The sequence below is a fragment of the Rhyacophila brunnea genome, unplaced genomic scaffold, assembly GCF_057557595.1.
Source record: "Rhyacophila brunnea isolate RB1 unplaced genomic scaffold, BYU_Rbru_1.0 scaffold_12, whole genome shotgun sequence".
NCBI lineage: Eukaryota > Metazoa > Arthropoda > Insecta > Trichoptera > Rhyacophilidae > Rhyacophila > Rhyacophila brunnea.
In genome coordinates, this window is record NW_028232774.1 from 4,470,375 (window position 1) to 4,498,371 (window position 27,997).

Genomic DNA, 27,997 nt, shown 5'->3' on the forward strand with positions numbered 1-27,997 from the left:
AAAACTCGTGCACCTGCAAATGTGTGTGCATTGTTTTTTTATACTTAAAATAGATTAATGGTTTTACGTGACGAAATCAACTGCGATCAGACGTTATTATACGCTGCCATATAAATTTAATAATATATTTTTATTTCTACGTTGGTGGTCCTCAAAATGTTTATCATATTTTCAGTGGTCCGCAGGTGTAAAAGGGTTGAGAAACGCACTCTAAATAACAGGCAGACACAAAAGGCATAATTAAATCAAATAATAAATGCAGTTATGAAAAATATATTGTAGACAGCTATTGAAAATTATTTAAAAAAAAAAACACCTAAGTACTGGTAAGAGATTTAAAAATAAAACATAATTCATATGTGAATCTTAAAAATACATCCTGAGGAAGTCTCGTACTACATTTCCGTTATTATTTTTACAACTTCAACATGAATAATAAATGTCATGTTGTGAACGTCTTGAATTAATAATTTGTAGTGTTCACTAGATATACTTATGTAAAAAAAATTGAATAATAGAAATTTCGATTAAAACATTATGTTTAGGGGCCCATTAAGTATTGTTCCAAGGCCCCTTCAAGTATAAATCCGGCCCTTTCTTGTGATAACTTCTAATTTGAATGGCCTTAGGAAATAATTACAATATAAAAAGAACTTTTTATATACAACGTTTTTAAAATATTTTCTGTTGAATTATTATGCTCAATATGCTCAAACTTGTACTTGGTTTGTAGTAAATAAAAAACAAACAAACAAACAAACAAAATATAGAATACTGAAATGTCATTCTGACATTTTATTTAGATTTCCATAGTAACGCACGTATATATTAATAATTTAGTTGCTAGGACCACCACCTTAGCAACCAATAATAGTCTTTTACTTTTTACGGATTTTTCTGAAATAACTTTCCATACAAAACAGAATTAACTGAAAATTAATTCAATTCTACTTAAAGATGGCTAAAATTATTACAAGAATGCATTGGCATCGTGTTCTGGTATATTCCAAAAGTTTCAAATGTCTAGCTAGTCGGGAAGTTAGTTAAAAATCGATTGCAATATTTGTACGGAACTAAAAACCACCGGACAAACAATAATACGAGCTAATAAAAACGTTGTAATAAAAAATAATGTTTAGAGGCCCATTAAGTATTATTCCAAGGCCCCTTCAAGTATAAATTCGGCACTTTCCAGTGATAACTTCTAATTTGTATGGCCTTTATTTATTAGTAAAAATATCGTATATCTTATTTTATTATAATCGTTGGTCCGCAATAAATGGCATGGAAAGTAGAATGCTGGTTGTGCTTCACTAGCTTACATCAAACAAAAAAAAATCACTACATATCAGATATTTTCGTAAATTTTCCATGGAATAAATTTTAATATTAATAATTGTTTTTCGCTAAATTCCACATTTAGCCTCGAATAAAATTTATTACAATTTGACATTACACAACAACTCCACTCATCGGGGGTGTGTCCGCTATTCGACTTACACCTAAATAAATACCGAATTTATGAATATTTCATGAACTTCTGTTTCCGCATCACATCACCGGAATTATTTTTCGCGTTTGAAATGACAGTTTCCTGCATTACCGACGGATTCACGCGTCAATTAATATTACGAACGAAGCCGGGCAATATTTATATTACGAGAGTGATTATTTTTATTGCCGTTTCCTTCATTGGAAAAGGCGCGAAAATACAATGCTAAAATGGCCGTCGAAACGTTTCAATTTCTAATCCGTATAATATACATCTTCTACATAATGTATTCTATTATATTCTTCAGTTTTTTTTATTTATGAAGAAAGCAAACAGTTGCAAGCACGCAGCAATATGTTTTAATAATTACAAGATAAAAATAACTTTTTATATGTCACGTTTTTAAATTTTCTGTTGAATCATAATATAAACTTGACAATTCTATGTATTAATGATTACTTTTTTTTCTACTTGATAGAAATACTGAATAAATATAGAATACTGAAATGTCATTTTGACATTTCATATTGATTTCCATGGTAACGCACGTATAATAACTAGGTACGATGTACCCGCAATACATTACCTAACCTAACCTCAGCAACCTAAACAAGCTTATAGTATCTATCGACAGTAGTACATCTATCGACATAAATTATAATTAACGGTATCAGTCGATATCAAACCTTTCAATCAAGCAGTTGACAATAATTAATCTTTCAAATGAACAGTCGCCCAATGCATACTATCTTTGTCCGAGGATGAAGTAAAACAATTGCAGAGGTACTAAATTCACATAAATAACTAAATAAATTAATATGTTCTAAATATATTATTATACATCCTCAAAATGTAATACAGTGTACACGTACATACAATAAAACAATCATTAAAATAGTCCTGTGTTTATTTACTAAATATTTGTTCATTCTTCTTCTTCTTGGTCGTGCACTCATGGCTGAGGATCGTGACCACATTTAAATTTCGCCATCCTTTGAGCGACCAAGACTTTTCATCCTTCTCGATCTTCCGCTTCTCTCAGGGCAGAATGGATGGTGCCCCCAGTCAGCTCTTTCACTTGGTCGCTCCATCGCGCAGACTATCTTCCTCTGCTTCGCTTTCCCTGGAGGCTACCCAAAACTACCAGTCTCTCCAAGTTGTCCGGTCCGCGCTTGACAATATGTCCAAAAAACTGCAGAATTCTTCTCAGACATATCGTCGAGAGCCGTTCCTTTAACTTCAGTCTCTGGATGATTGACTGGTTCGTCCTGTGCTCCGTCCAAGAAATGCGAAGCATTCGGCGCCAACACCACATATCAAAGGCATCAATTGCCTTCCGTTCTCTTGCCTTCAGGGTCCACGACTCGACTCCGTATAGAAATATCGAGAACACTAATGTTTGCACATGCATCATTTTTGTGGCAATCGAAATTCCCCGATCCTTCCATATAGTGGTAAGGCGTGTCATCGCATTTTTGTTTGTTCATATAAAATTAATTATTGGTGTTAATAGTTGGACATCATACCAAATTAAAATATCAAACATCTACAAAAACGGTGATTACTACGGAAAGTGATAAACAACTTTACTACAAGCTAACATTTAAAAATAGACATCTCATTTTTTAATTATTGTATGTCACATAAATTGTATTATAATGTGAATGTTTGATTCTGGTAAAAGTCAAACGTTTTCGTTGATTTGGTTATGGTGTATATAGCAATAAATTAACAAAACAGTAACCACCTATGGCACCCCCGTATGGACCCCATTTGGGGATGTCTCTGTGTTTTTGGAGAGGCCCGAATCGGTATCAAACCCAACAATTAATAAAGCGCTGATTACGAAAATAAATAATGTTGAATATCTGCTGGCAACAATAACAACAACAAAAACCATACTAAAAATAAAAGTGACAGTTTTAAATTCACATATAAAATGGAGGGGAGTGATAAGTGGCGCCCCACGTTGGGCGCCACTTATCACTTCCCTCCATTTCGGTAAGAGAATTTCAAACTGTCACTTTTATTTTTAGTATGGTTTTTTTCGTCTGGATTCGGGATGGAAGGTGGATAATTAACACACCGGAATTGTTAAATTGTGAAACGTTAATATTATAATCATTACATTTTTTTATAATTTAATTTTGCGGAGGACGAAATCGGCGTGTTCGCGATTTAGCTGCTTGCAGCGTTCTGCCCGCCATTTTTTATTCCGCTTTCAACGGTTTTTTTCAAGGCGACCTTGCAATATCTCCAACGGTCATAATTATGGCATTGTTGCCAGCAGATATTCAACATTATTTATTTTCGTAATCAGCGCTTTATTATTTGTTGGGTTTGATACCGATTCGGGCCTCCAAAAACACAGAGCCATCCCCAAATGGGGTCCATACGGGGGTGCCACACTCTATAAATTCAATTTACAGGGCTTATTAAATTATATAAAAATTGTGTTGAAATACTTACCATCTTTGACAGATGCGGACGATAACTACATGAAATTTTATTCGCATTCATAAGCACATGTATATTGTAGGCTTCGTCTATTATATAATTACCATACAAAATACGTCATATTTCTTTTCTCATCGCATTACGCATTTTGTGACCTCTTTGACATATCTGAATTTAACTACATGTATTAAACACACTTCGATTCTCTCCTAAACAATAATTTGAAAGTTACTTATTTTAATATTGTATTTTGTCGTTTCATGACATAAACATGGAATATATTATAAATGTCAAAAACACGCCATGTACAATTTATCAAACGAAATAAAATATCTTTCCAAAAGTATACCTCCTATTATATGGGCATCAGTGATTTACAACAATCATTTCTTGTTATTTTTATATATGTTACCTTTTTACCTTAATAATTTTTGTACACATTCAAAATGTTCCTGAATTTGATAGATCTCTCTCTCATACTTTGTTTAGTTCCGCCGTATGACCAAATTTACTGAACCGCTAGCAAAGATAATAAATTTTCTAAAAATACATGTTATAATAATATACAACTAATTCAATGTATGTTTTTTGGATCTATTTTACAACGTTTTTATTAGCTCGTATTATTGTTTGTCCGGTGGTTGTTTGTCCGGTATAAATCTTGCAATCGATTTTTAACTAATTTTCCGATTAGCTAGACATTTGAAACTTTTATAATATATCAGAACACGATTAAAAAGCATTCTTTTAATACCTTTAGCCATCTTTAAGTAGAATTAAATTCATTTTCAGTTAATTCTGGGTTGCATGGAAAGTTATTTCAGAAACATCCGTAAAAAGTAAAAGACTATTATTGGTCGCTAGGAGGGTGGTCCTAGCAACTAAATTATTGATATATACGTGCGTTACTATGGAAATCAAAATGACATTTCTGTATTCTATATTTGTTTGTTTGTTTGTTTTTTATTTACTTCATATTATACATTATGTCTGCTTGGCGCTATCCGCGTCTGACTTATTCGATATACCGTTTGTCCAAACCATTGTTCTGATTTTCACCTCTATGGGTATATTAATCTTTTGGATCTTGCCAATAAAACGTGAATTATATTATGGTGCAAGTCGCGGACTATCACGTGACGTTACAATAAGCTGCCGCTACGGAGAAAAGTGTGTAATGTCGTTTTTCTTGGTGTTTAAAATGGTATCAGACTGATGCTTCTACCCCGTAGCACATTTTGAACCTTTAAACTAACATTGTTAGTTGGCAAAATCTGCCGAAATCACCAGAACAACAATGAGGTCACCTCACATTGAACTGCACTGCTTCGACACCTGCATGACTCAATGAACGTTTTTATAATCTTCTACATGCCTACACTTTTCGACTGTCATGTCAAAATCACGTTTTTTTTTGTTTTTAGCGGTTGGCACTGTGTATTTTCTATAAGAATGTTATCTTTGGTCTGCAGGTTGGGTTTTGTTCAAAATATTATCTATGGATGTCATGTCGCAAGTAATTTTAACATACGCATACGTAGAAACTGTTAAAATTAATTGAAATTAGCAATTTTCAAATTACTAATACATTATAGTTGGCACTCTTCGTCAGTGTCATTCTTCAGTGAATTTCTAGAGATTCTGATCGTTCAAACTATTCAGCAAAATTACAAAACCATAGACTAAATGTATCGCCGCGACAGCATGACAGTAGGCAACATGTAGGCGAGATGCACTTCAATTTTATCAGAACTTAAGTGTAGTATCTTCTGTTTAGTTTGGTGTTGGTCTTGTATAGTAAGAATTCTATATATATGTGGCATTCTGTATTTTTTTATAACTTTATCAATTTAGACCATAACTTCATTTCGTGTCTTTTTACTGGATCGGGTCTATTTTTTGTTCAGTCAGAGAAGGAAAAATTCTCTACCGCCTGATATATTATTATAAAAAATATAGGCGAGCAATAAATTATTTCCGAAGCAAGAAAAACCAAACTCTTTCGCGGACAGGTTTCATAATATTTGAACAATGGGCCGCCATTGCCTGTCAATATATTTCCGACCCAGCGAATTCATATGGCAATTTTTTTCTTTATACATCCCCATTCCTATCCTGTCCTACTGAAGAAACCCTACTGAGAATTTCTAGTTGACTTGATCACGAGGATGTACAAGTCTATTTCGGGAAAAAAAATACAAAGTATATTATTTTAAATATTTCTTATTCACAAGACTGCTTTTCGGCTTCTACGGTAGCTATCTAGGGTAGGTTTGTATCGAAATATTAGCACTTATTGTAACAATTGCAATAAATTAGTTGTATTTGTTGCAATAAGTGCTATATTTTAACAGCAGCTCTCTTGGCTGTGTTAACTTTAGAGCGAGATAGACAGTTTTGACTATTTAGACGGCCAACTTATTGTAATAATAATAATACCTAAATACAAATATGTAATAAATACTATCACTTTATCACTTTAGCGGTCGATAGTCGCCTTGTGTATAAAATAGACCCGCAGATACCTAATTACACCGGTTATATGTAAATTGTAAGTAAAATATTTCACCGTGGCACAGTTCTTATCTTTCTTATCGGAAAGATATGACCGTTTACTATACTGTCTCCAATTTTATTAGATTCAATACGAACATTAATTCAATTATTTCCATAGTGATTTTGGCAAAATTCATGCATTCAAGAATGAAAACCTAACCTAACCTAACAAATAATCCAATATATCGGCTATCTTCATTTTTTTTGCTGTAAAACGTAAACCAACAAAAACCAAGCGTGTTTTATTTAGACATGAATTTTATGTCAGTACTATACGACCCAAAGAGGTTGGACGGTCTTTAATATACGGCCATATTATATTTCACGGTGAAGTGTGATACGGCAAACTGCATACATACAAGTTTCCGTATTCGTACACCAATATAATAATATAGCTCGATACTTTCACCGGTTATTATTGTATTTAGTTTTTGGAATTTTACCTGTTATTCTTCCCACATTCAATTATATCTATTTTATATCGTTCGTATTTTTTTTAAATGTCATTGATTTCGTAAATTTATGTTATTATTGTATAATTATTTATCACTAGTTATATCCAGGGCCACTCCGTAAATACGTGCGAAATGTGCATTGCACAAGGTGTATAAAATGACCTTTGCAATGTGAGAATGGGGTAGTATATATAACATAATTGAGTAGAAGGGGTGAAGTTTTGAATTGGAAAATCATGAGGAGTGGATTTAAAATATTATTAATTAACGTTACTATTTTTATTTATTCAAGAAATTCTTAACTGGGTATTAATTTTTAAAGTAAATTTATTAATGCCATGAAGAATTTTGAAATTAATATGTTTAACATGTGTATGTTAATTTTTTATTGCCCTTTGCAAAAATTGTCACTTTAACGGCTCACGTGCTCGTCATAGGTCAAAATTGAGATTTTATCGTAATTTCAAACCATGATCCTGGACATTCCTTAAACGTTATAGATAATCTATTTATATAATTATGAAGCCTTATTTTCCTTTATATTTATTTTAAACATTTGATGACTACATAAAGTATTTTTATCACATAAAATAGTATTCTTTTAAACCTCTCGCTCTAATGTTTCAGAATGTAGTCATAATTTAGTACATCCATATGCAGAGGTGTTGAGATTTTTTACATTTATTAATTTTTAAACGCATTTATAAAACCATCAGTATAATTTATGTCGACATTATTATAGTGAAATATTTACGATAAAAAATTATATTTATAATCTCTGTGATCCCAAATTTCACAAGAATTAGGCATTTTATTATTCAAAAAATGGACACAATTAACACATTTGAAGATAATTCTAAAGATACTGATTATAAGCTATGTGTTTGACCATTGAAATGTGATAAACTTCCTAAGAATAATGTTTACTTTATAATAATTATTGACCTAAGAATAAGGTAGTACTTTTTTGAAATACGCCATTTCTATTGGCATTTCCCAGTAGCTAAGCTACAACATACGGCCGTAGCCATAAATTGACAAACGATAAATGAAGTAGGGAGTAACGCGCGTGTTTGAACATGTACCTAACCGGGAAAAAAGTATTTTTTTTAAAAACGGGTTTGTGTAATAAAAATACTATATGCAGTCATCAAATGTTTAAAATAAATATAAAGGATAATAGGGCTTCATAATTATATAAATAGATTATCTACAACGTTTTAGGAATGTCCAGGGTTATGCTTTGAAAATACCATAAAAGCTCCATTTTGACCTACGCTCAGCATGTGGGCCGTTAAGGCATCTAATATATTATTTAATCCTATTATTTAAGACGCATTTGGTTTTCCAATGTAGAACTAAATTATTATAGTTTATCTTTGCTATAAAGGTTATTTAAGACATAACAAACTATCATCATCCGGTAAACATTTTGAAATATTTGTATATGGGTTTCCAAAATATATGACCTTACACCAATTTTTAATTAAACTATTTGAATTATGACTAATATCTCCCGGGTATACTTAAGTAAGTCTTCTTCAGCATGACATGTTAATTTTGTTATACAGGGTGGCGCGTGGATTTTGAAAATGAAATCAAAAACTGTACACATTCTAAAAAAATTGTATTCTTATTTTTCGCCTGTCACGCAGCACAGTAAATTTTATTTTACACCGTTTTAAAAAAAATCTTATAAAAGTCGCCCTCCATTGTCAACACACTGATTCAGTCGAATTCGGAAGTTTCGGTTCACTCTTTGGCAATTTCAGTTCGGATGTTTTTCTGAAGGTCTTTCAGGATCCGTGGACGATCGTTATAAACCAGGGATTTGAGATAACCCTACAGGGAATAATCAACGGGGGCTAAATCAGGCAAACGCGCAGGCCAGTTTACGTTCCTTCTAAGGGAGATCAGCCGCCCGGGGAAGGCTTGTCTCAAAAAATCTATTGAAATCCTGGTGGTGGGGGCTGTGCGTCCTCACATTGTCTAGGTCTATTTCTTCGAGAGCAGGCATAAAAACTCCTGGATCATTGTCAACTAACGGTCTGAATTCACAGTTACAGCACGACCGTTTTCTTCCAAAAGGTAAGGGCCAATGATCCATACTCTTGAAATTGCGTACCATACCGTGACACGATCCGAATGTAAAGGCCTCTCATGAAGTACCCTGAGATTTGTTTCACTACAGTACCGCATATTCTGTTTGTTAACACAGCCACTAAGGTTAAAATGTGCCTCGTCAGAGAAGAACACAATTGCGTCGTTAGGTAAGGTGTCAACCAGTAGCTCACATGATGTTTGTCAAGTTACATTATCACACAAACACAAACTTCTCATCCAGCCCCTCTCATTGAGCCCTTCCTCATACCTCTGTGACCCCCACTAACTTTATCATGCCATTTAAAAAAAAAAAATGAAGTTCCCACGCCCCACCCTGTATTTACAGTAGAAGTAACTAAGCTTTATATTATTAAATTTGTTTACTTAAATAAATATTTGGTTTATTGTCTCGTTCAATTTATCTTATAATTTTAAATAAATTTTCGAAACTATATAAATTGTTATGTTGAATCACGTCGACTCGCAATAAAATGATATTTAATTTCAAGCAAGTCATAAAAAATCCGTTTTACCTTGCTGTTTTCATTAAATCAATTGCTTTCTAGATATTATATATTTTATTATTTGCGAAGGCTCAAATAACACAAATACATCACAGACTGACAGGAACGGCTGCCATTTTTTTTTAAATGTAGGTGTCTATGTTTATTTTTGGTACAGCCTGTATTGATATCATTGAAAGGTCATCAGTCAATTGGAAAAATTAAATTCTAATAAAGTACGTAAAATATTTTCAGAGAAGTCAGTCAGTTATAATATTCCAAACAACAATAGAGAGAACAGGACTATGTTCGACTTTTTTAAACATTATTATACGTAAAAAAAAATCCGGCCATGTCCGATCCTAATAAGATCATATGGGCCTCCATAGAGTAGAGGTTTGTATTAACAGATTTTGTTAGAAATGGATGTCAGCCACTTGCTCAACCTATTAGGTCCATACTCTAACTATGTATACTTGCAAATATGTGTACTTGCCAGACCCAGAATTCTAACCTGGGACCCACGACGCTATAGGCCGACGCTTGAGCCGCGCGGCTATCGTGGGTGCGTAATTATAATAATCATCATCATCATCATCATCATCAGCCTGAATCTATCCACTGCTGGATGAAGGCCTCTTCAAGTTGCTTCCACTTCTCTCGGTCCTGTGCATTGCGTTGCCACGTACTTCCGCAGAACTTTATCATTTCATCGATCCAGCGGCCTCTAGGTCTACCTTTTTGACGTTTTGTACTTCTTGGATACCACTGGATGACTAGATTTGTCCAACGATTGTCTCTTCTTCGAGCTATGTGTCCAGCCCATCTCCATTTAAGGCTTTTAATAAACTCTATTACATCGCAAACCCTTGTCTGCTTCCTTATCCACTCATTCCTCTTTTTGTCCTTTCGCGTTATGCCCAGCATGCACCTCTCCATACCACGTTGTGCTACTCTAAGTTTCTGGATCTCTCTTTTACTTAGGGTCCATGTTTCACACGCATATGTCATCACGGGAAGCACACACTGGTTGAACACTTTGCGCTTTAGGCACAGTTTAAGGTCACTTTTGAAGACATTATTCAGGCGGCCAAAAGCACTCCAGCCTAGCTTTACTCTGCGAACAATTTCATCAAATATACATCCATCTATAGATACTTGTTGTCCCAGATAGATGTAGCTTTTCACCTGTTCGAGCTGAGTGCCATTGATGAGGATCTCTTTTTGTCCTGCAAAGCAGTTGAACATGACTTTCGTCTTTGTTACATTTATTTTCAAACCTACTTTGTTGCTTACTTCAGCGAGTTCCTGCATTCTGCTTTGGAGGTCTTCTGAGTCTTGCGAGAAAATTACTATGTCATCGGCAAAGCGCAGATGACTCAGGTATTCTCCATTTATGGGGATCCCTTTGTCATTCCAGTCAAGTTGCCTGAATAAGTCTTCAAGGGTAGCTGTAAATAGTTTAGGTGAGATTGTATCACCTTGTCGGACTCCTTTGCTGATAGGAAATCTGCGCGATGGTTTATGGAGATTTACAGATGCTGTTGCGCTACTGTATATATTATTGAATAATAATTATAATAATAAAATATACTTTATATGGGAAAATAAACATAAAATTAAAATATTTTTGGTCATTGCATCGATAGATTATGATCTCAGTGGGTCTATTATATACAAAAGGCGGCTATCGGTGGCTGTCGACGGTAGTTTATCATATTTAGAAATTGGTAACATTAAATGCGAATGTGGCACGTAATCAGGGTACATCTGATGGTCTATCCTCCAACTGTTTGCGATGTCCAACTTATAGTCGTAAGTTATTAAAAGAGACAAATTAAATACACCTATTCACGACGGTTAAAATATAGAAAGAGAACTAAACTAGTTAAGGCTATACCTCAGCTGAGGCATGGTCTAAAAATATCGTGACTAGGCGATGCGCGGATTGTGCAAATGACGCAAGCCGAACGACATATAATTTGTCATAAAAATCCAACATGCGTCAATTAAATGTAATGTTTATTGTTATATTAGATTACTAATAATAATAGTAAGTATATTCATTGACATGTTTTCTTTTTCGAGTACATGCGGAACGTTTTTTAGTCATCTTTACACGATTTAAGAATATATTCCTCCGACGCCATCACAAAACAAATTGATATGCTCACAGGTCGACAATCGCTCTCCGATTGGCAACGAGGCCGAAATTACGTCCCACATACTGTTGAGAATTATTTGCCGTTTCACTTATGTACGCTCTTAATAAAATGTCTGTGGCTCTGAAGCGTCAATTACATTGAGCTACTTTACGAGCTGTTTGTTGGCGAATTAAATAGCGGGCGATTCAGCTACTGCGATTGTGATGATGACACACAAAACTTTCCATTCGCTGAGAAGCCACAAGCCAGCGACTATTTTGACAGAAAGTAGTTCGTTTTTTTACCGGGAGGTTGCTACTACGCTCTACTGCGCAGACGCAGTGGGCCCACACTCCGGCGTGTAGCGTGTGAAGTTGACCGGTTTTCAACTTTTATCTGTAGATTGTTTACAATCTGCTTGTTAGCTTGTTCAATTATTACACTGGACGACTTTACAGGCAGATTGTAAATTCGCTAACAAACAGCTCGTAAAGTAGCTCAATGTAATTGAAGCATAACGTATTTTATGATACTATTTTACTGGTAGTATTGATTAAATATTGTGATATATTATTGTATTGTATTATTTTTGTCACTGATCTTTTATCCTCGTATATGCCAGGTATATCAAGAGTTGTAAGCACCCATTACTGTATATTAGGTTATTTTATTAATGTAGGTACTCACAACATGGCCAAACTTAAATAAAGCATTTTCCAAAGCTTTTTTTAAAACCCTCCATGCGTGGCGTTAAAAAAATGATCCCCATAAATCGCGACAGAGGTGATAAACGGCAAACCGCAGTCGTGCCGTGGCATTTTTCACGCGTCATTGATTGCAGGGGCGCCGAACCACACCTAACCTATGCCTAGGCGATCAATTTAATTTCTTTGAAATAAATTTGACACTCTCCTTGCTCAATAGACTGTTATTGGTTCCATTTTACTTTTTTAGAGATGTTTAAAATCAATAAATACGCCATTACACAAAAAAATAACAATACTTGTTAAAAAAAAAAATAGATAGACTCTACCAGAGCAGACAAAATTAATGGAAACTAGCTTAAACTATCGGGTGCAGTATAACAGGATCTCGAATGTGGAAAAATATTGGATAAACTATTAAACAAGTGTCAATAATATGTTATTTTCAATGATTACATCTGTCTCATGATATGCTCATATATTTCTCATCTATTTTTTCTATCCCATATATTTTTTTATCTCTATCTCATATATTTTTTTTCAACTTATACGAGGTACAAAAGAGAACTCTGTCATTCTGGGCAGTGTTGACCGGTGTATCCCTGATAACTATCTTAGAAATAGAGAGCATCAGTTGTTTATTCTCCCAAAGTGCAGAACCAACCTGCCACTGGTAATGCCAATTGGGAAGGCGATAACTATGTTCAACAAAATTGCTTCGGGTGTTGATATATTCCACCTACGTGAGGATGGGCATAGGTGAACGTTGTTTTATAAATTCTTAAAATAGGGTCTGCTTAACTCATCCGGTGTAATTCCTTGTACCTATCTAATTAATATTTTTTGTATGTACACATTTCTACTTTTTAATAACTTACTATATAATATGTCTATTCTGATCTATCTCTTTTTTATGTAATACCTACTGTTTTATAAATGTCATGTTGTGAACGTCTTAAACTTATAATTTTTAATGTCTACAATATGTTAAAAATAAATAAATTGAATTGAATTTGAATTGAATTGAATTAAAATTTGTCACATAATGATAAAGCACATTCAATACGTTATGACATGACAGTCAGCGCCCTTTTTGTCCCTTGGTTTATGGCCTAAAGCAATGTTTCCCAACGTGGGACAATGTGCAAATCATTTATATTTGGTACTTATATTTTGTTTTTTGTTAGAAAACTCATTTTCGAAAATACTCTTTCCGAGAAAATTACTGTTGCCATTCCCAGAATAATATTTTGTCGAATGAGGCGCTTTAGCTCTGTAAATGATTTGTTATTGAAAAAAAGAAATCGTGATATCACAAACTGTGGAGATTTAATATTCAAATTGACCAAATTAGTACCTGACATAAAAACTCTTTGCAGCTCACATCGAGCACAAGGATCACACTAATTTTCTTCCAAGTTGTACTTACATCTAATATAATAAATATATATAGGTACTTACTAACGAAAGTTTAATTTAAAATGGTATTACCTATGTGCATTTTTTATTTGAAGCAATTCATTTTTTTCAGAATTTATTTGTTAACTATGAAATTTTGATAATGAAGATTTTTGAAGCATTGAAGTGGAGCATGGCACAAATAAGGTTGGTAAATAAATCCAACCCTACTTCAAATATACTACCTACCACACACGGTTTGGTAAGCCAGTTCCCATTAATTTTGTATCCTTGGAGTCGTTCCCTTAAATCTACGTATTATTATATAAGAAGGCTTAATGAAAAATATATTTAAAATTACAATTTCTTTTTAAATATAAGTATATGTCATCATCAGTTTCTCCTAGCTCCTTCCACTCTTCTCGGTTCCTAGTTTTTTGCAGCCACGTACATTCACCGAACTTTATGAGTTGGGCCTATCCGACGGGTGTTAGGGTATCCTTGTGTTAATTTAGTGCCCCTTTGGTATCACTGTATGATGGCATATATATTTTAAGTATATGTGGTAAAAAAAACTTATTCTTTAATGATTTTGTTTATCTTTGTTTCAGATACCGAACTGGTATTCCGAGATAGGTTCGGCGGATTGGCGGTGCTCAACGCAGATAATTTAACCACTAGGCCACTTATGACCAATTCAACATTCGTAAGTTTTATCAAATTTGACTTCTTATATAAATTTCTACTAACGTTAGGGGTTTGAATCTGACTGTATGAATATGAATACTTTATTGGATCGAGAGCTCAGTAGCGTTTTGAAAAACAATGCAACAGACTTAAATTTCAAACATTCACGTTGCGTAATTTCTTGAATAGCATATAATATATTACTCCAAAACATTATTATAATTTAAATTGTCGAACCCATAAATGTATTTATATGCCATTATTGATCTGTGTACGTCCATTGGTTATTTATTATGGAACTCTCTCCGATCGCATGAATTAACATTATACATAATAATAATGGTTATATGTAAATTGCACGTCAAACATTTTACCGTGGCACAGTTTGCCGTGAGCTTTCTATCGTATAGTATAGGTCTCCAATTAGATTAAATATGAACATTAATTCAATTCCCATAGCTGACTTTGGCAAAATTCATGAATTCTAGAATGAAAACCTATCCTAACCTAACAAATATTCCAGTATATCGGTTGTTTTTAAAACTTTTTTGCTGCTGGCTTCCTGTAAAGTGTAAACCGACAATAACCATGCTTTATTTAGACATGAATTTTATGTCGGTACTATATTACGGCCCAAAGAAGTTGTTCGGTCTTTAATATACGGCCATGTATTTAGGATACAACATTTCACGCTGAAGTGTGGTACGGCGAACTGCATACGTACAAGTTTCCGGACACAAATAATAATATAGTGCAATTTTAACATTGGTGATAAAGAAGTAAAACCATTGATTACCGTCGTCTACAATGGTTTAGATATCAGACGTAGTATGTAGATTTTTATGCTGGTGGCTAAATTCATCAAATTTCTTAACAAGTTGTTTTGGAACAAAATAATTTAAAAAGACGATTGACGCTTTTTGGAGTGAAGTCCTTGTCACAGTCAGAGTAAGGGATCTCATTTAAATAATATAACGCTCACATGGAAGCCTCTTTATTATAGATAGATTAATTTATGATGTCACGAATCTATAATAATTAAAGTAAATAACGTCCAAAATATATTAAAATAGTGCAACATTTCCTGTAAATTGTAATCAGTATTTTTTTTAAATTAGAGCTTTGATCGCACAATAAATCATTTTTTAGTAAATCAGTAAAGAAGCGTTCCACAGTGTGCATTCTGTTATTAAAAATCTGAATATAATATGATTTATCAATATACCTACTGTTATCCACCATTTTATGGTAACGTTACGCAGCTTGCAATGCCTAGCAGAATAGTGTTATCATATTTCGTCGAACTATTATGCCTAATATAAGTTTACGATAATCTTTTTCTAAATACCAAAAAAAGACACCCCATATCATACATAAAATATAATCCAAATACAAACAGCTTTCATTTGAAGAAAGATATTGACATAAATATTTAACGCGAATCCCTTCGTCAAAGAAGTTTTCTTTTTTTTTCTTTGATTTTGACACGTATAAAGGAAAAAAAACATTTTTAGTATTTACTCAACTGTCAAAACATAACGTTAGTCTTCAGTGATTGGTGTCAGACCCAAAATGATCCTAACACTTCGCCCCGTGTAAGAACCTGCCTTCTTATTTATCGTCCAAGACAGAGCCTTCGACTTGCTTTCAGGATTATAAGGGTGTTTAACAATTCATGTTATGGCACTTACCTGCTGCTTTTCGTAGGACGTTCTGCCGTCAGATCATTTGCAATTTTAGATAATAATAGTTTTCACATAAACAAAATTAGAGAAGATAAGGTACCATTTTGATTTGATAGTGGTTAGACTTTTTATCAATGAAAATACAACATTTTTAAATCAGAAATATACTAGAAACAAATGGGATTATGGGATTCCATTTTTCGTTTACCGGGTACAACTAAAAGAATCTATGTATTCCATTGAAATAACATAACTTTCATTTATATAGAGTTTTATAACTTTGCACTTTTTACTACACTGATACGCCTATTTTCTAGATTACCAATATAAAATTGGATCAAATGATATTCACTTGCATTAATATTATGTAGTAATAAATAAACAAATAGATAATATGTAAAAAAAGATATTTTAGAACATATTACTTACATCATTTTCATTATAGAACCGAAGTGTAAAGTTATGATTATATAATCCAGTATATCGGCTATTTTCAAAATGTGTTTTCCACTGTATTCCTCATAACCGAACTGTACCAATAACAAAGCTTTTAATATCGATTAGTTTAAAAACCTTTCGTTTTACCTTCAGCCATTTTTAGATATAGAGAATTTTGGTGGCACATTGAATAAAATCTATTGGGGACGATTTAATTTCATTTGCGGACATTTTTTACCTTACCTATTTATCTATTATTAATTATTAAATAATATGTACAATTAACGTAATTCGTTTGTTTGTTTTGAAGACAACTTGTTAATTGTAGATTCCTTTAAAATAGAACGTACTGACGGTTAAAAGATTGTCAATTTGTCAACAGTGAATATAAACTTTTCCGAAGAACTCTGTCGATAAAATATTATAAAATGATAGTGTTCTGAATCTCGTTCCCTCGGCGTAAATGCCCGAGACTGTAGGAAACTTTTATCTTATCTAAGAGAGAGGAGCTTTCGCATACCGCTTCTGGCTTTTCACAAAGTTATAATGTTTTACGCAATTTCTTTTGAATTTGGCGCGCATAATACCTAAGTAACGAAAAACATGGACACTGTAAGTAATTGTCAGTGTGATAATAAAAAAGAAATATTCACAATAAAAAATCAAAAGACAAGCCTTATGAAAGTATATTCATATTTTCATTTATTCAATACGGAATATAGGCAAGATTGAAGAATGTTGGATTTTTTATAATTCAACATAAGTACGTAATTTTGTAAAACCTAATGCTGGCTACTCATTAGTGAGCCGTAACCATAGCCCCTACAAGGGAGGGGCTGACATGGCTCTAGCAAAAGGGCCCGGGTTCAGAGGGAGCCCGGCGTGGCGGGTCGACCACATAATTGAGATAAATACACATCTTAAATTTGCTCTAATAGTAAAAAAGTCGTCTGCAGCGCTATTTTACTTCAGGGTTATTACCATTTTAAAATAGGTATATGGTTGTACGATGCATTTTTTGGTTCTTGTGTGTTCTCCATAATTCGTCTCCATGTGTTAAAAATTGCTAAAAATACACTGAATTTTTATGGACCTCGGACACCATTTGGAAAACGCTTGTGTTGAGCGTCAGACTGCTTTTAATCTTATTGGTAGGTAGGGGGGCCCGCCAAAGATCAAGGCCTGAGTGCCCGCTTCAGGATGTAGGGGCCATGGCCGTAACTATGACCATTGCAGATTCAGTAACCAGTATGGACGGCAAAAAAATAGTTAGAGTTTAATAAATAATTATTTCGCATCTAGAGTTGGTTACAGTATCTGCGCATCTATTCTATACACAAGACTGCTTTCGGCCTTTATGTAAGCTAACTAGGGTAGGAAATTATAATAATATATAATTAAAATTATATAACAATTACAATAAGTTAGCCGTCTGAACTGTCAAAACTGTCTATCTCACTTTTAAATTTATCACAGCCAAGAGAGGTGCTGTTAAAACATAGCACATATTGTAACAATTACAACTAACTCATTGTAATTGTTACAATAAATGTTAATACTTAGATACTTTCCTACCCTAGATAGCGGCCGAAAGCAGTCTTGTGTATAGAATAGATGCACTGGAACGGTTAGATTTATGGCTCGCTAATGAGTCCCCGGCTTTAGAAATATATAAGTATTTGAAATAATAAATAAAAAATTTAAATCATTTTCTTACCTATTCAATATTAAATTTTAAAAATACTTATTGGCAAGTATCAGAATGTTGTGTTTGAGACTTTCATGTTGTAACACATTTTTACAACGTTTTTCTTAGCTCGTATTCGTTTTCGTCCGGTGGTTCTTTGTCCGGTACAAATCTTGCAATCGATTTTTAACTAACTTCCCAACTAGCCAGACATTTGAAACTTTTATAATATATCAGAACACAGTGCCAATGCATTTTTTAATACTTTTAGGCATCTTTAAGTAAAATTTAATTCATTTTCAGTTAATTCTGTTTTGTATGAAAAGTTATTTCGACACCATTATTGGTTGCTAGAGGGGTCTGGGGTCCTAGCAACTAAATTATTAATATATACGTGACATGACATGCACAAATTTTTTTGATCGTTTAAGCTAGTCAAGTCAAGTTTATATGATTCAACAGAAAATTTAAAAACGTTGTATATAAAAAGTTCTTTTTATCTTGTAATTATTGGCTTATTAACACAATATGTTCTTCTTCCTTCCAAAATTACATAAATATATTGTGTCCTCACCGGGTCGAACCCAGAGCTCCCGGATGGAAGGCCAGCGCCTTATGCACTGTACCACGAGAGCCGCCCTTACATTGGAAATAATATCAAAAGTATTATGCCTGACATCTCAGGACGTGGTCTACTAGAAAGGAATGCTTCATTATATTATAATTCATTTTATAAAAAATACTATACCTCACAAATTTATAATTATTTTTAGATTGAAGAACATAAATTGTTCGATTTCTAATAATTTCATTTTAACTTTAAAACTAATAAATACACCCAGTTACGTAAACATTTTGTATCACTAAAAATCGTTTTAAACTATTTTCATTACGCTTGACTTATTTGGGATCACGCACCCAACCTCCTCTATCGATACAAAACCAATGATTCCGGAATGTAGACTTCTACTTTACGCAGAGAGAGTCAAAGTTTGTCTGTGATCTAACAACGGAATGTATTTTGCATACATTTAGCTGTTTACCATCAACATGACTTAGGTAGGAACAAACTTATTGTAATGAAATAAATTGTTAGTTCGACAATTTCAATTTCAAGGGTCATAATATAATGCCTATCTATCGCACAAATTTGCATTAGAAGAAAATTGAATCACATAATATGTTCCAATTTTAAATACAAATCTTTGACATTTAATTGTTTTTCTTTTGTTTTTTTTTTATTATTAAACATTTCAAGTTCTAACAGTAAAATAAATGAAATATTGGGGATTAAATGACTGCAAGTAGTGTAGTAGTTTGCACATCTCTACCGGTTAAAATCTGGTTATGAAAATAAAAATAGAAATCTTCGATGCTTCCCTTTCAAAATCTCGATGAATTTGAACAAACACGCTTATTATATTTTCATCACTCAATTCATATGGACATATAGTGCGATCTATCCAATTTCATACCGCGATCGACGCGTTGGAAATGCCTAGTCTAGAGCAGTGGTTCTCATGTGCGGCCACCAACATGTTCAGTATTTAATTTAATTAACTGGGCTAACGTTAAATATGCGTTATTGGAAATGAGTCATGACCAAGTACTTAAAAACCATTTTAATAATGCCACGGTTGAAAAAATTTAGTAGAAGTTATAGGTTGACCAAGAATCAAGTAAATTCAACGAATTGGCAACAATTGCTTTATTAATATTGTCAATTTTTCCTACTACTGTATACTGTGAAAGATCATTCAATGTAATGCATTTCTTAAAAAAAAATATCGCAGCCAGGTGACAGGTGTAAACTTAAAAGCAGTCATGCGGCTCGCATTGAAAAAAGGAGTATTGAAGAATTTCCATTTGAATTATTTTTAAATAAATAGATATGTATTAAAATGTTCAAATGTCTTTTATTAGGAAAATGGACTTGTCTTTTAATAAAGTGGTCCATTTTTTTAGTAAATAAAATTTAGCTTTCATTTTTTCAATCACAACAAAAGTGAAACTTGGTGCGGCCACCAAACGTTTCCATAAAACTGTCAATGTGAATTGTGCGGCCACAGTTAAATTTTACGTAAGAACCACTGGTCTAGACCTAGAATATCCAAGGCGATAATAACTCGAATCGACATCAATGCGTGAGAGAATTCTTTCACATGTCTTGTTTAACAGTATACGTTGTTTACACGTGCATGGATTTACTGCTTACAGTACGTATTATCGCGGCCATAACAAGAAAATACACGTGTATACATGTATTATCCTGCAAGTTGCAAGATTGCATGCATGAATCAAAAAAATTCGAAAGCTTCTGAATTTTCACGCGACAGTTGGGATTCGTTCGATATCTGCGCCTGCGCAGTAAAACGATAGTGACGAACCTGCCGGGAAAAAAACGAACTGCACCACGCAGATACTCATTTTGAGGTTAACCGATGTTTACGACTGTCAAACGGTACCTACCATAAGATAACAACATCGCGTCTCGCTTACTCTTGAAGAATGATATTGGCGAAACAGTCAGCACTTTTACGTGTAAACAGTTATTATCGCGATAGTTTAAAATACACACTATTGCTGTAAGTAAATCTATCGACGTGTACAGAAGACTTTCAACAGACAGTTGCACGTCAAAATCATTACGTGAGAACGCGGTCTACAGCGTTAACTGTCCTGAAGATGAGTTTCTACCCCGAGACAACTATCAACATAAATAACTTAAATTTAAAATCCTATAATAATAATATTAAAAAAAATAATTACAAGATAAAAATAACTTTTTACATACAACGTTTTTAAATTTTCTGTTGAATCATATAAACTTGACTTGACTAGCTTAAACGATCAAAAAAATGTGTACTATTGAGTAGTGACTAGTGTGTATAATACAGAATAAATATAGAATACTGAAATGTCATTTTGAGTATTTTGACATTTCATATTGATTTCCGTAGTAACGCACGTATATATTAATAATTTAGTTGTTAGGACCCCAGACCCCTAGCAACCAATAATAGTGTTTTGCTTTTTACGGATTTCTTCCGAAATAACTTTTCATACAAAACAGAATTAACTGAAAATTAATTTAATTCTACCTAAAGATGGCTAAAAGTATTTTTTTTTAAATGCATTGGCATCGTGTTCTGATATATTCTAAAAGTTTCAAATCTCTAGCTAGTCGGGAAAATCGTTAAAAATCGATTGCAAGATTTGTACCGGACAAATAAGAATACGAGCTAATAAAAACGTTGTAAAAATGTTTCAAAGCCATTATAATCATCAATTTAAAGCTACTAAAATTTCAAGTATGAAATGTATTATAACAGTGTAATATTATATTATGTTGTACAACTTGTTTGACTGTGTTGGTGCGTGCTATATATTTATTGCAAAATAGATATTTTAAGCTCAGTGTACCTGAATGTTTTAAAATATTTAAAAGCCTTTCTAACATCAAAGTTAAATGTCGGATAGCATGCCGTGCTTTAATAATAGGTTAATTTTTCGTTAAAGGTTTTAGTTTGGATAAAATGTAAGTGAAAGTTTGCAGGGTTATCAAAGCTGCCCTTCACAGATAACCGCAATGTAGTTTCTAATAACCCTGTACAGGTTAGGGTTACGCCTCGGTTCAGATATGCCGTGCCCTATCCCTTGGGTGAGGAATTTAAGGAGATTCCTTTGAAGAACGGCCCATCCCAAATGACAGGATAATTTGTTGCCTCAAGGAGGAAATTACCTTGCTCGAGAGGGCCGCTTCTGGTGTGGTAATCCCACCCTGCTTTATATTATATTATATCCGTTCCAGTGAGATTCGGAGTACTTACAAGTCGCGTTGGTAAGAGTGATACTTGGTTTAACATTTGAAGAAAGAATTAACAATTCTGTTAACATTGTCATATACTTGATTTATCGGGGGATGAACGTAGTGTGATTCTTACCCCCCATGTTAAGTTTAAGTTCAGATGGATGCTTGTGTGTGAATGACATAATATTTTCGGGCAGTGATGAATAATACATGAGTTGGTATTTTCTTGGTTTTATTTTATCGTAATAATGTTCGGTAACACGGCACTAAGAAATGACTGTCATATTGAATTCAGTTTGAAGGTTTAAATTATACTTTGGAATTTAGATATGGTGAGAGACACGGAACAGTGGCGCGTGTCGACTACATTATAGGAAGGCTTAATCACTACTGTGTTTTCGTTGCGTCATTGTCTATGGTATATCAACGACCATAGACAACAACATGACATTTGTAGGGTTATTATACAAAACCTCTACAAATTAACATTGAAAGTTTTCCATAAGGTAGAGCAAAATCTTTAAACGATTCTTTTTTCACAATCTTTGTATAAAAAATCAATTAATGGACCAATAATCAAATAAGTATAAAATACTGTCGACTTAATAATCACTGCTGTATTTTTCACTCAATTATACCTTATCGCGTTGGCAAGAGGGCTGTAAACCTATCATTTCAGACCTCAACGTACCTAAAACAGTCCTTCACCCTGCTTAGCCTCGGTGCTCTAATCTCCACCTATCTGGAAATTTGTACGCAAACAGTTCACCGCAGGACACTTATTTGTGCGCCGCAGTACGTGAAACATGAGTTTGTATAACATTTAATCAAATGACGAGTTCTTCGTTGAACATTTCACCGGTGAGTATATTTGTTCCTATGCTACAACATGTGGCAAATTTTATGAGATGTCTTAAATAGGTTATGTTATGTTAGGGTTAATCTAATTGGAACAGTACTATTTGCAAACTATCGCCGCATTTTGTAAGATACGTACAAATGTATTCCACGGTGAAATGTTCAAAGAAGAACTCGTCATTTGATAAAATGTTATACGAACTCATGTTTCACATACGCGGCGCACGAATAAGTGTCCCACGATGAACTGCATTCGTACAACTTACATGTAACCAATCTCCACTGTATGGTGAGGGAGGATTGTGCTCTCAGATGGCATCCGGAGTACATGTCCCTTCTAGGTGAAATACTTATCCGTGACAACCTTGGATGTTGCCAAAATTCTCGTGAACTCGACCATTTGTAACGTGGTTGTATCGATTCGATAAAGACCACCAAATAGTCTCAAAATCTTGGGCTTTTACCAAATATCACGTCTAATACTTTCATAACATATATTTCTAAATATAGGGTATGTTTGAACCGGATCCGGTGTTTGCCATTAAGATTCAGTTGATTGTCATCATAACCATCATTTTCACTCTAGGTCTAACTGTGGGGATCTTTGCTGCCTTCTTAAAAGGTTTCTTGACAGTTTTTATGAGATAAGGCTGTTCATTATCCACTCTACCTATTAGGTATATGGCCTGGATAAACTACTACCATCATCTATTAAGACCATTCTGCAATTTATTAACCCGAAACCCAAATTGGAACATAAACTAAGATTTATATTATTGTGTATATTTTTATGTTTATGTACAAATTTGATCAGTTTTAAAAGTTTATAACCAAATACCTGCTCAATCGAATGTTGGCGTATCAAAATTCTTAGAAGGTCACACGGCACCTCATTTAGCGACGTCTTCAGGGAAAAGAGAAAACGGGAGGAAGCGATGATTAGATATTGGCATCACTGGCCGCTTGCTTATAATCTGAGAGATGGAGGAGTACCCACCCGGTTCCTGTTATTTGCTAGTTGCATTTATAAATTAAAATTCATATTACGCGTTAATCGTATTTTTAGAAAATATCTCTCTGCCTTGATCTGTTTATAATTGAGTGTTTCACAAACATAGTGAACCAAGTCCATTCTGGTTATTTTTGGGTAAGCTAGGTTGAAACATAATATTTGAGTATTTCTAATTCTGTAATCTCCGAAGCCCTTTCTAAATCGAGTTACTATTGGCAATCGGCTTTTGTATTTTAAATAAAAGTAGCTATTAAACTACCTTAATTACTAACCGACGTCACGGATCACTCCAAGATTTTTTGTTGTAATTTACTTGAACTAGCTAATAATTTAATTAACTATTTTTTTTATTCAACGGATAACTTTATTTGCAAGATTTAAGAATGTTACATTTTTAAATCTTCTGAATTATTCGTTGAATACAAAAAAATAATTGATAAACTTTAAATTAATATAAAATATTCCTTTGTCATCGTGTCTTCATCACTGGTATTTTTAAAATCGCTTAGTAAGATGTCTTCACCGCTGGTTTATATACACAACGAGCATAAATGAAGTTAATATAAGGTTCGTAAAAATAATATTGAAATAGGACACATAACTAGGGCAGTGCCTGTGCCGCGGCGCCGACTTGTTAGTGCTTGCCATTAGTGCCGCGAGTAGCTGCGATCATAAATGAACCACATTTATTGGTAATAACCATGACGTATTGCAGTTGTACGCGTTGAAGTCGTGATTTACGGTCTCGTTTACTGAGAAAATCAACCCCGTTGGATTACGTGTATTTTTTTATGATCACAATTAAAACCGAAGCCAACACACCGATTCACAAACGGCAGAAAACCATTTAGTCGAACGCAATTTTAATCGATCAGTTCTTTGCCGAAGGGGTTATTTCTAGTAGTAATATTACAAGATATGATGTTTATTTGAAAAAAACATATAATGGAACATCAATTCTAAATGAATCATAATTGAGTCATCCAGTGGGAGGTAGAGTTGGGTATTTCCCGAGAAAATCTCAATCTCGAGATTCTGGATTTCTAGAAAATAATTCTCGAGAATTCTCGAGATATCGAGAAAATTAAAAAAAAAAACCAGTAAAAAGTCCAAAAATCAATGTAAAAACAGACAAATTCCAAAAAAAAAAAAATTATTTAAGTAAGAAGATAAACAAATAGAAGTAGGAAAACAAAAAATTCTAAACATTATTTATTCAAATAGAATTTCAAAAAACACTGACTGTCAATGGCTGCGTCTGACAATCGTGTACGCTTTTGAGACACACAATTCCCTGATATTGAAAAATTGCGCTCATTTAGAGTCGATGTTGCCTTAATTGTGTTAAATGCCCCTCAGTCTTTGAACGTTATGTGTTTACTGGCCACTTTTTTCATATACGTTACAACGAAAAAAGTTCGTTTGTCGCATGTTGTGCAATGTTTGCGTTTGGTTTTGAGCATTGCTGGACATATTTTTCAAGTTGTTTCGCCATATCTTCTTCTTCGTCAATGTTGTTCACAATCACGCATCAGCGTCAGCATCGGAAACTGCTATGTCTTCTTGAAACCTTATGGGGAAAAGATGGACCAGGTGCGCTTTTTCTTCTTTAATTAATTCGGTTTTGAAACACGTCTGGATGAACGCAGATTTCTCACGGTCACGACAGCTGTTTACCGGATCGTGCAAATATTTAAAGGCAGATAACAAAGGGCTAGTTCTACAATCTGTTAGTTTTCTTTTTAGGCTGAATAGGAACTCGTCGCCCAATTCGGTGTGCTGATTTTCCAATTTTGTGAACAAAAATTTAAGAATAGAATCCGCTCAAAAAAAATCGTTATTTTTCAATTAATAAGTATTTGATAATAAAGAAATCCCGAATCTTGAGATTCGGGATGGAAAATCTCGAAAATTTCTTGAGAATTCCCGTCGGGAAATTCCTGAAATCGAACTCTAACTGGGAGTAACTATTTAATTTAAAATAATAATAATATGTTTGTCTCGTCTAGTACTTATATATATCATTATTTTTCAACTCTTTTACTCACTGCGGCCTGTGAAAAATTAGAAAATAGATAAAATGTTCAAATAGGTTGTGCACCACTGATCTAAATCCATAAATTACTCATTTTCATCAAAATGTTTCTTAACAACCCCGATATTATGTTCATAAAATACTTTTTTAACGTTAAAAGATTGTTTAGTATTGACTCTATCCCGTATCCCCAGCCACTGTTTGTTGCCTTTACCTTAAATACCTACCTTCCGGAAATCTGTTTAAAAAACGGCTTAAGTAATAAATTTCAATAACGTTCTCTAAATCGGCTGCGCAATAAAATAACCAACGTGCTAATTCAATTTTCGCCCTGCTATAAAAAAGTGTATTAAGGTATCTTCTTCGAATAAAAATAGTATAAAATATGAGGCTTTATTTGGTAATAACTATGCTGATTTATATGAAAAATAACATTTTTAGGATCGAAAAGGATTCGAATTCGCTAAATTAAAAAATGAGTTACATAATTTCAAAACTTGAAAGGAAGAAGGGATAAAATCAAACCATTAGAGCAGAGCCGGAGCATCGAAAATTTGTAGTGCTTTACTGGTCCGGATGTTTTTTTTTATTATTAAATTTTCGTCCTAAAATCTAATGAAAATATTATATTTGAAATACGGCAACACTGCCGAATGATAAATAATCTCACTATTTGATAGAAGAAGCAAATAATGAAAGACGATGTGCTGTCGGTTTTTGTTTAAACTGGTTTAAATGGTCAAATTAATTTGAAAATAACGAAAAAAAGATTAATAGAATAGAAATTACTGATTTTTTAAATTTTTAACATTTGTATACTTACATATACTTAATACCTACCTGCTCCAACTCTCTGGATAAAATATTAAATACATCTAAATAGCGGATCCAAATATACGTCATCGTGATCGAAAAAAACTGCTCATTATACTTGTCCTGGGACGGAAGTAATAATAATATTGTATTTTTGAGTTAGCTGTATTGGATCCCAATAAATATTTTAATAATTGAAAAACATTTTAATAAATCTCCCGATTTCAGCAGCGTAAATGACAATTCATTGAAAACACAGTCAAGCTTGACACTGTATTTTATGTCATAGTGTTTTCACAAAAGCAAAGTTCACCAAAATTTACGCCGCGAGGGGTTTACAGGGGCGCCATGGAAGATTTAATTATTTAAACTATTGATTTCATACAAGTCAGTTAAAGTACTCGGCAAACGTTAGAAACCAAAAACATTACAGAGAATAATAGCAAGGAAAGGGAAGAGAATCTTGCAATCTTGTTACTAAAATTGACACGGTTGAGCAATATTGGAGAATATAACTTGAAGAGCTTCAAGTAAACATGGATTACCTATTCAATTCCAATTTACTAATGAATTAGACACCGTTATTTTCAGGTCTGAGTTATATAGGTACACCAACAATAATCTTAAAGTAAATTAATCACAAGAAATGGAATAAACAACGTCAGTATTTTAACTTTTCGGGGATACTGTCTTAAGATTTTCAATCTTGTATATAGAAATGAGAATTGGCACTATAAAATGTGAGAATAATTATCGTAACATATCGACTTTTCCAAGCCAAAAAAGCGTGAGTAACATTTTGGTGATTTTTGAGTTAAATATAAGGTAAGGTTTACAAAAAAAATATTTACAGACTGGCAAAAGGCCGTTCATCATAGATGATTGCAAACAGAGTTACGATTTTCCAATTTGGGCGTAAGTGAAAGCCAATAAGAATTAACGTACCTACCAATAACGTAACGTGCCAAAATTAAAATGAATTATAATAAACAAATAAAACATAACAGAAATGCAAACAAAAACATGAATAAAATAATGAAAAAAAAACAATTTCTTGAGATTTGTATTTTTTCTTGAACAGCCAAAAGGATTTAAGTGATTAGAAGTCTATATTTTATGCCAGGAAAATGAAATCGTATAGAAAATTAACTATTTCCAT

At 33.4% G+C, this 27,997-nt stretch overlaps 1 protein-coding gene across 1 annotated transcript in view; it reads left to right on the plus strand.

Annotated features, from left to right (window-relative positions):
- LOC147077669 (inactive dipeptidyl peptidase 10) overlaps positions 1-27,997 on the plus strand; it is a 285,528-nt gene that overhangs the window by 221,200 nt on the left and 36,331 nt on the right. The window contains exon 3 of the mRNA XM_085940067.1: positions 14,424-14,518. Within this exon, the coding sequence (XP_085796193.1) occupies positions 14,424-14,518 (95 nt within the window). The remainder of the gene's footprint in view (positions 1-14,423; positions 14,519-27,997) is intronic.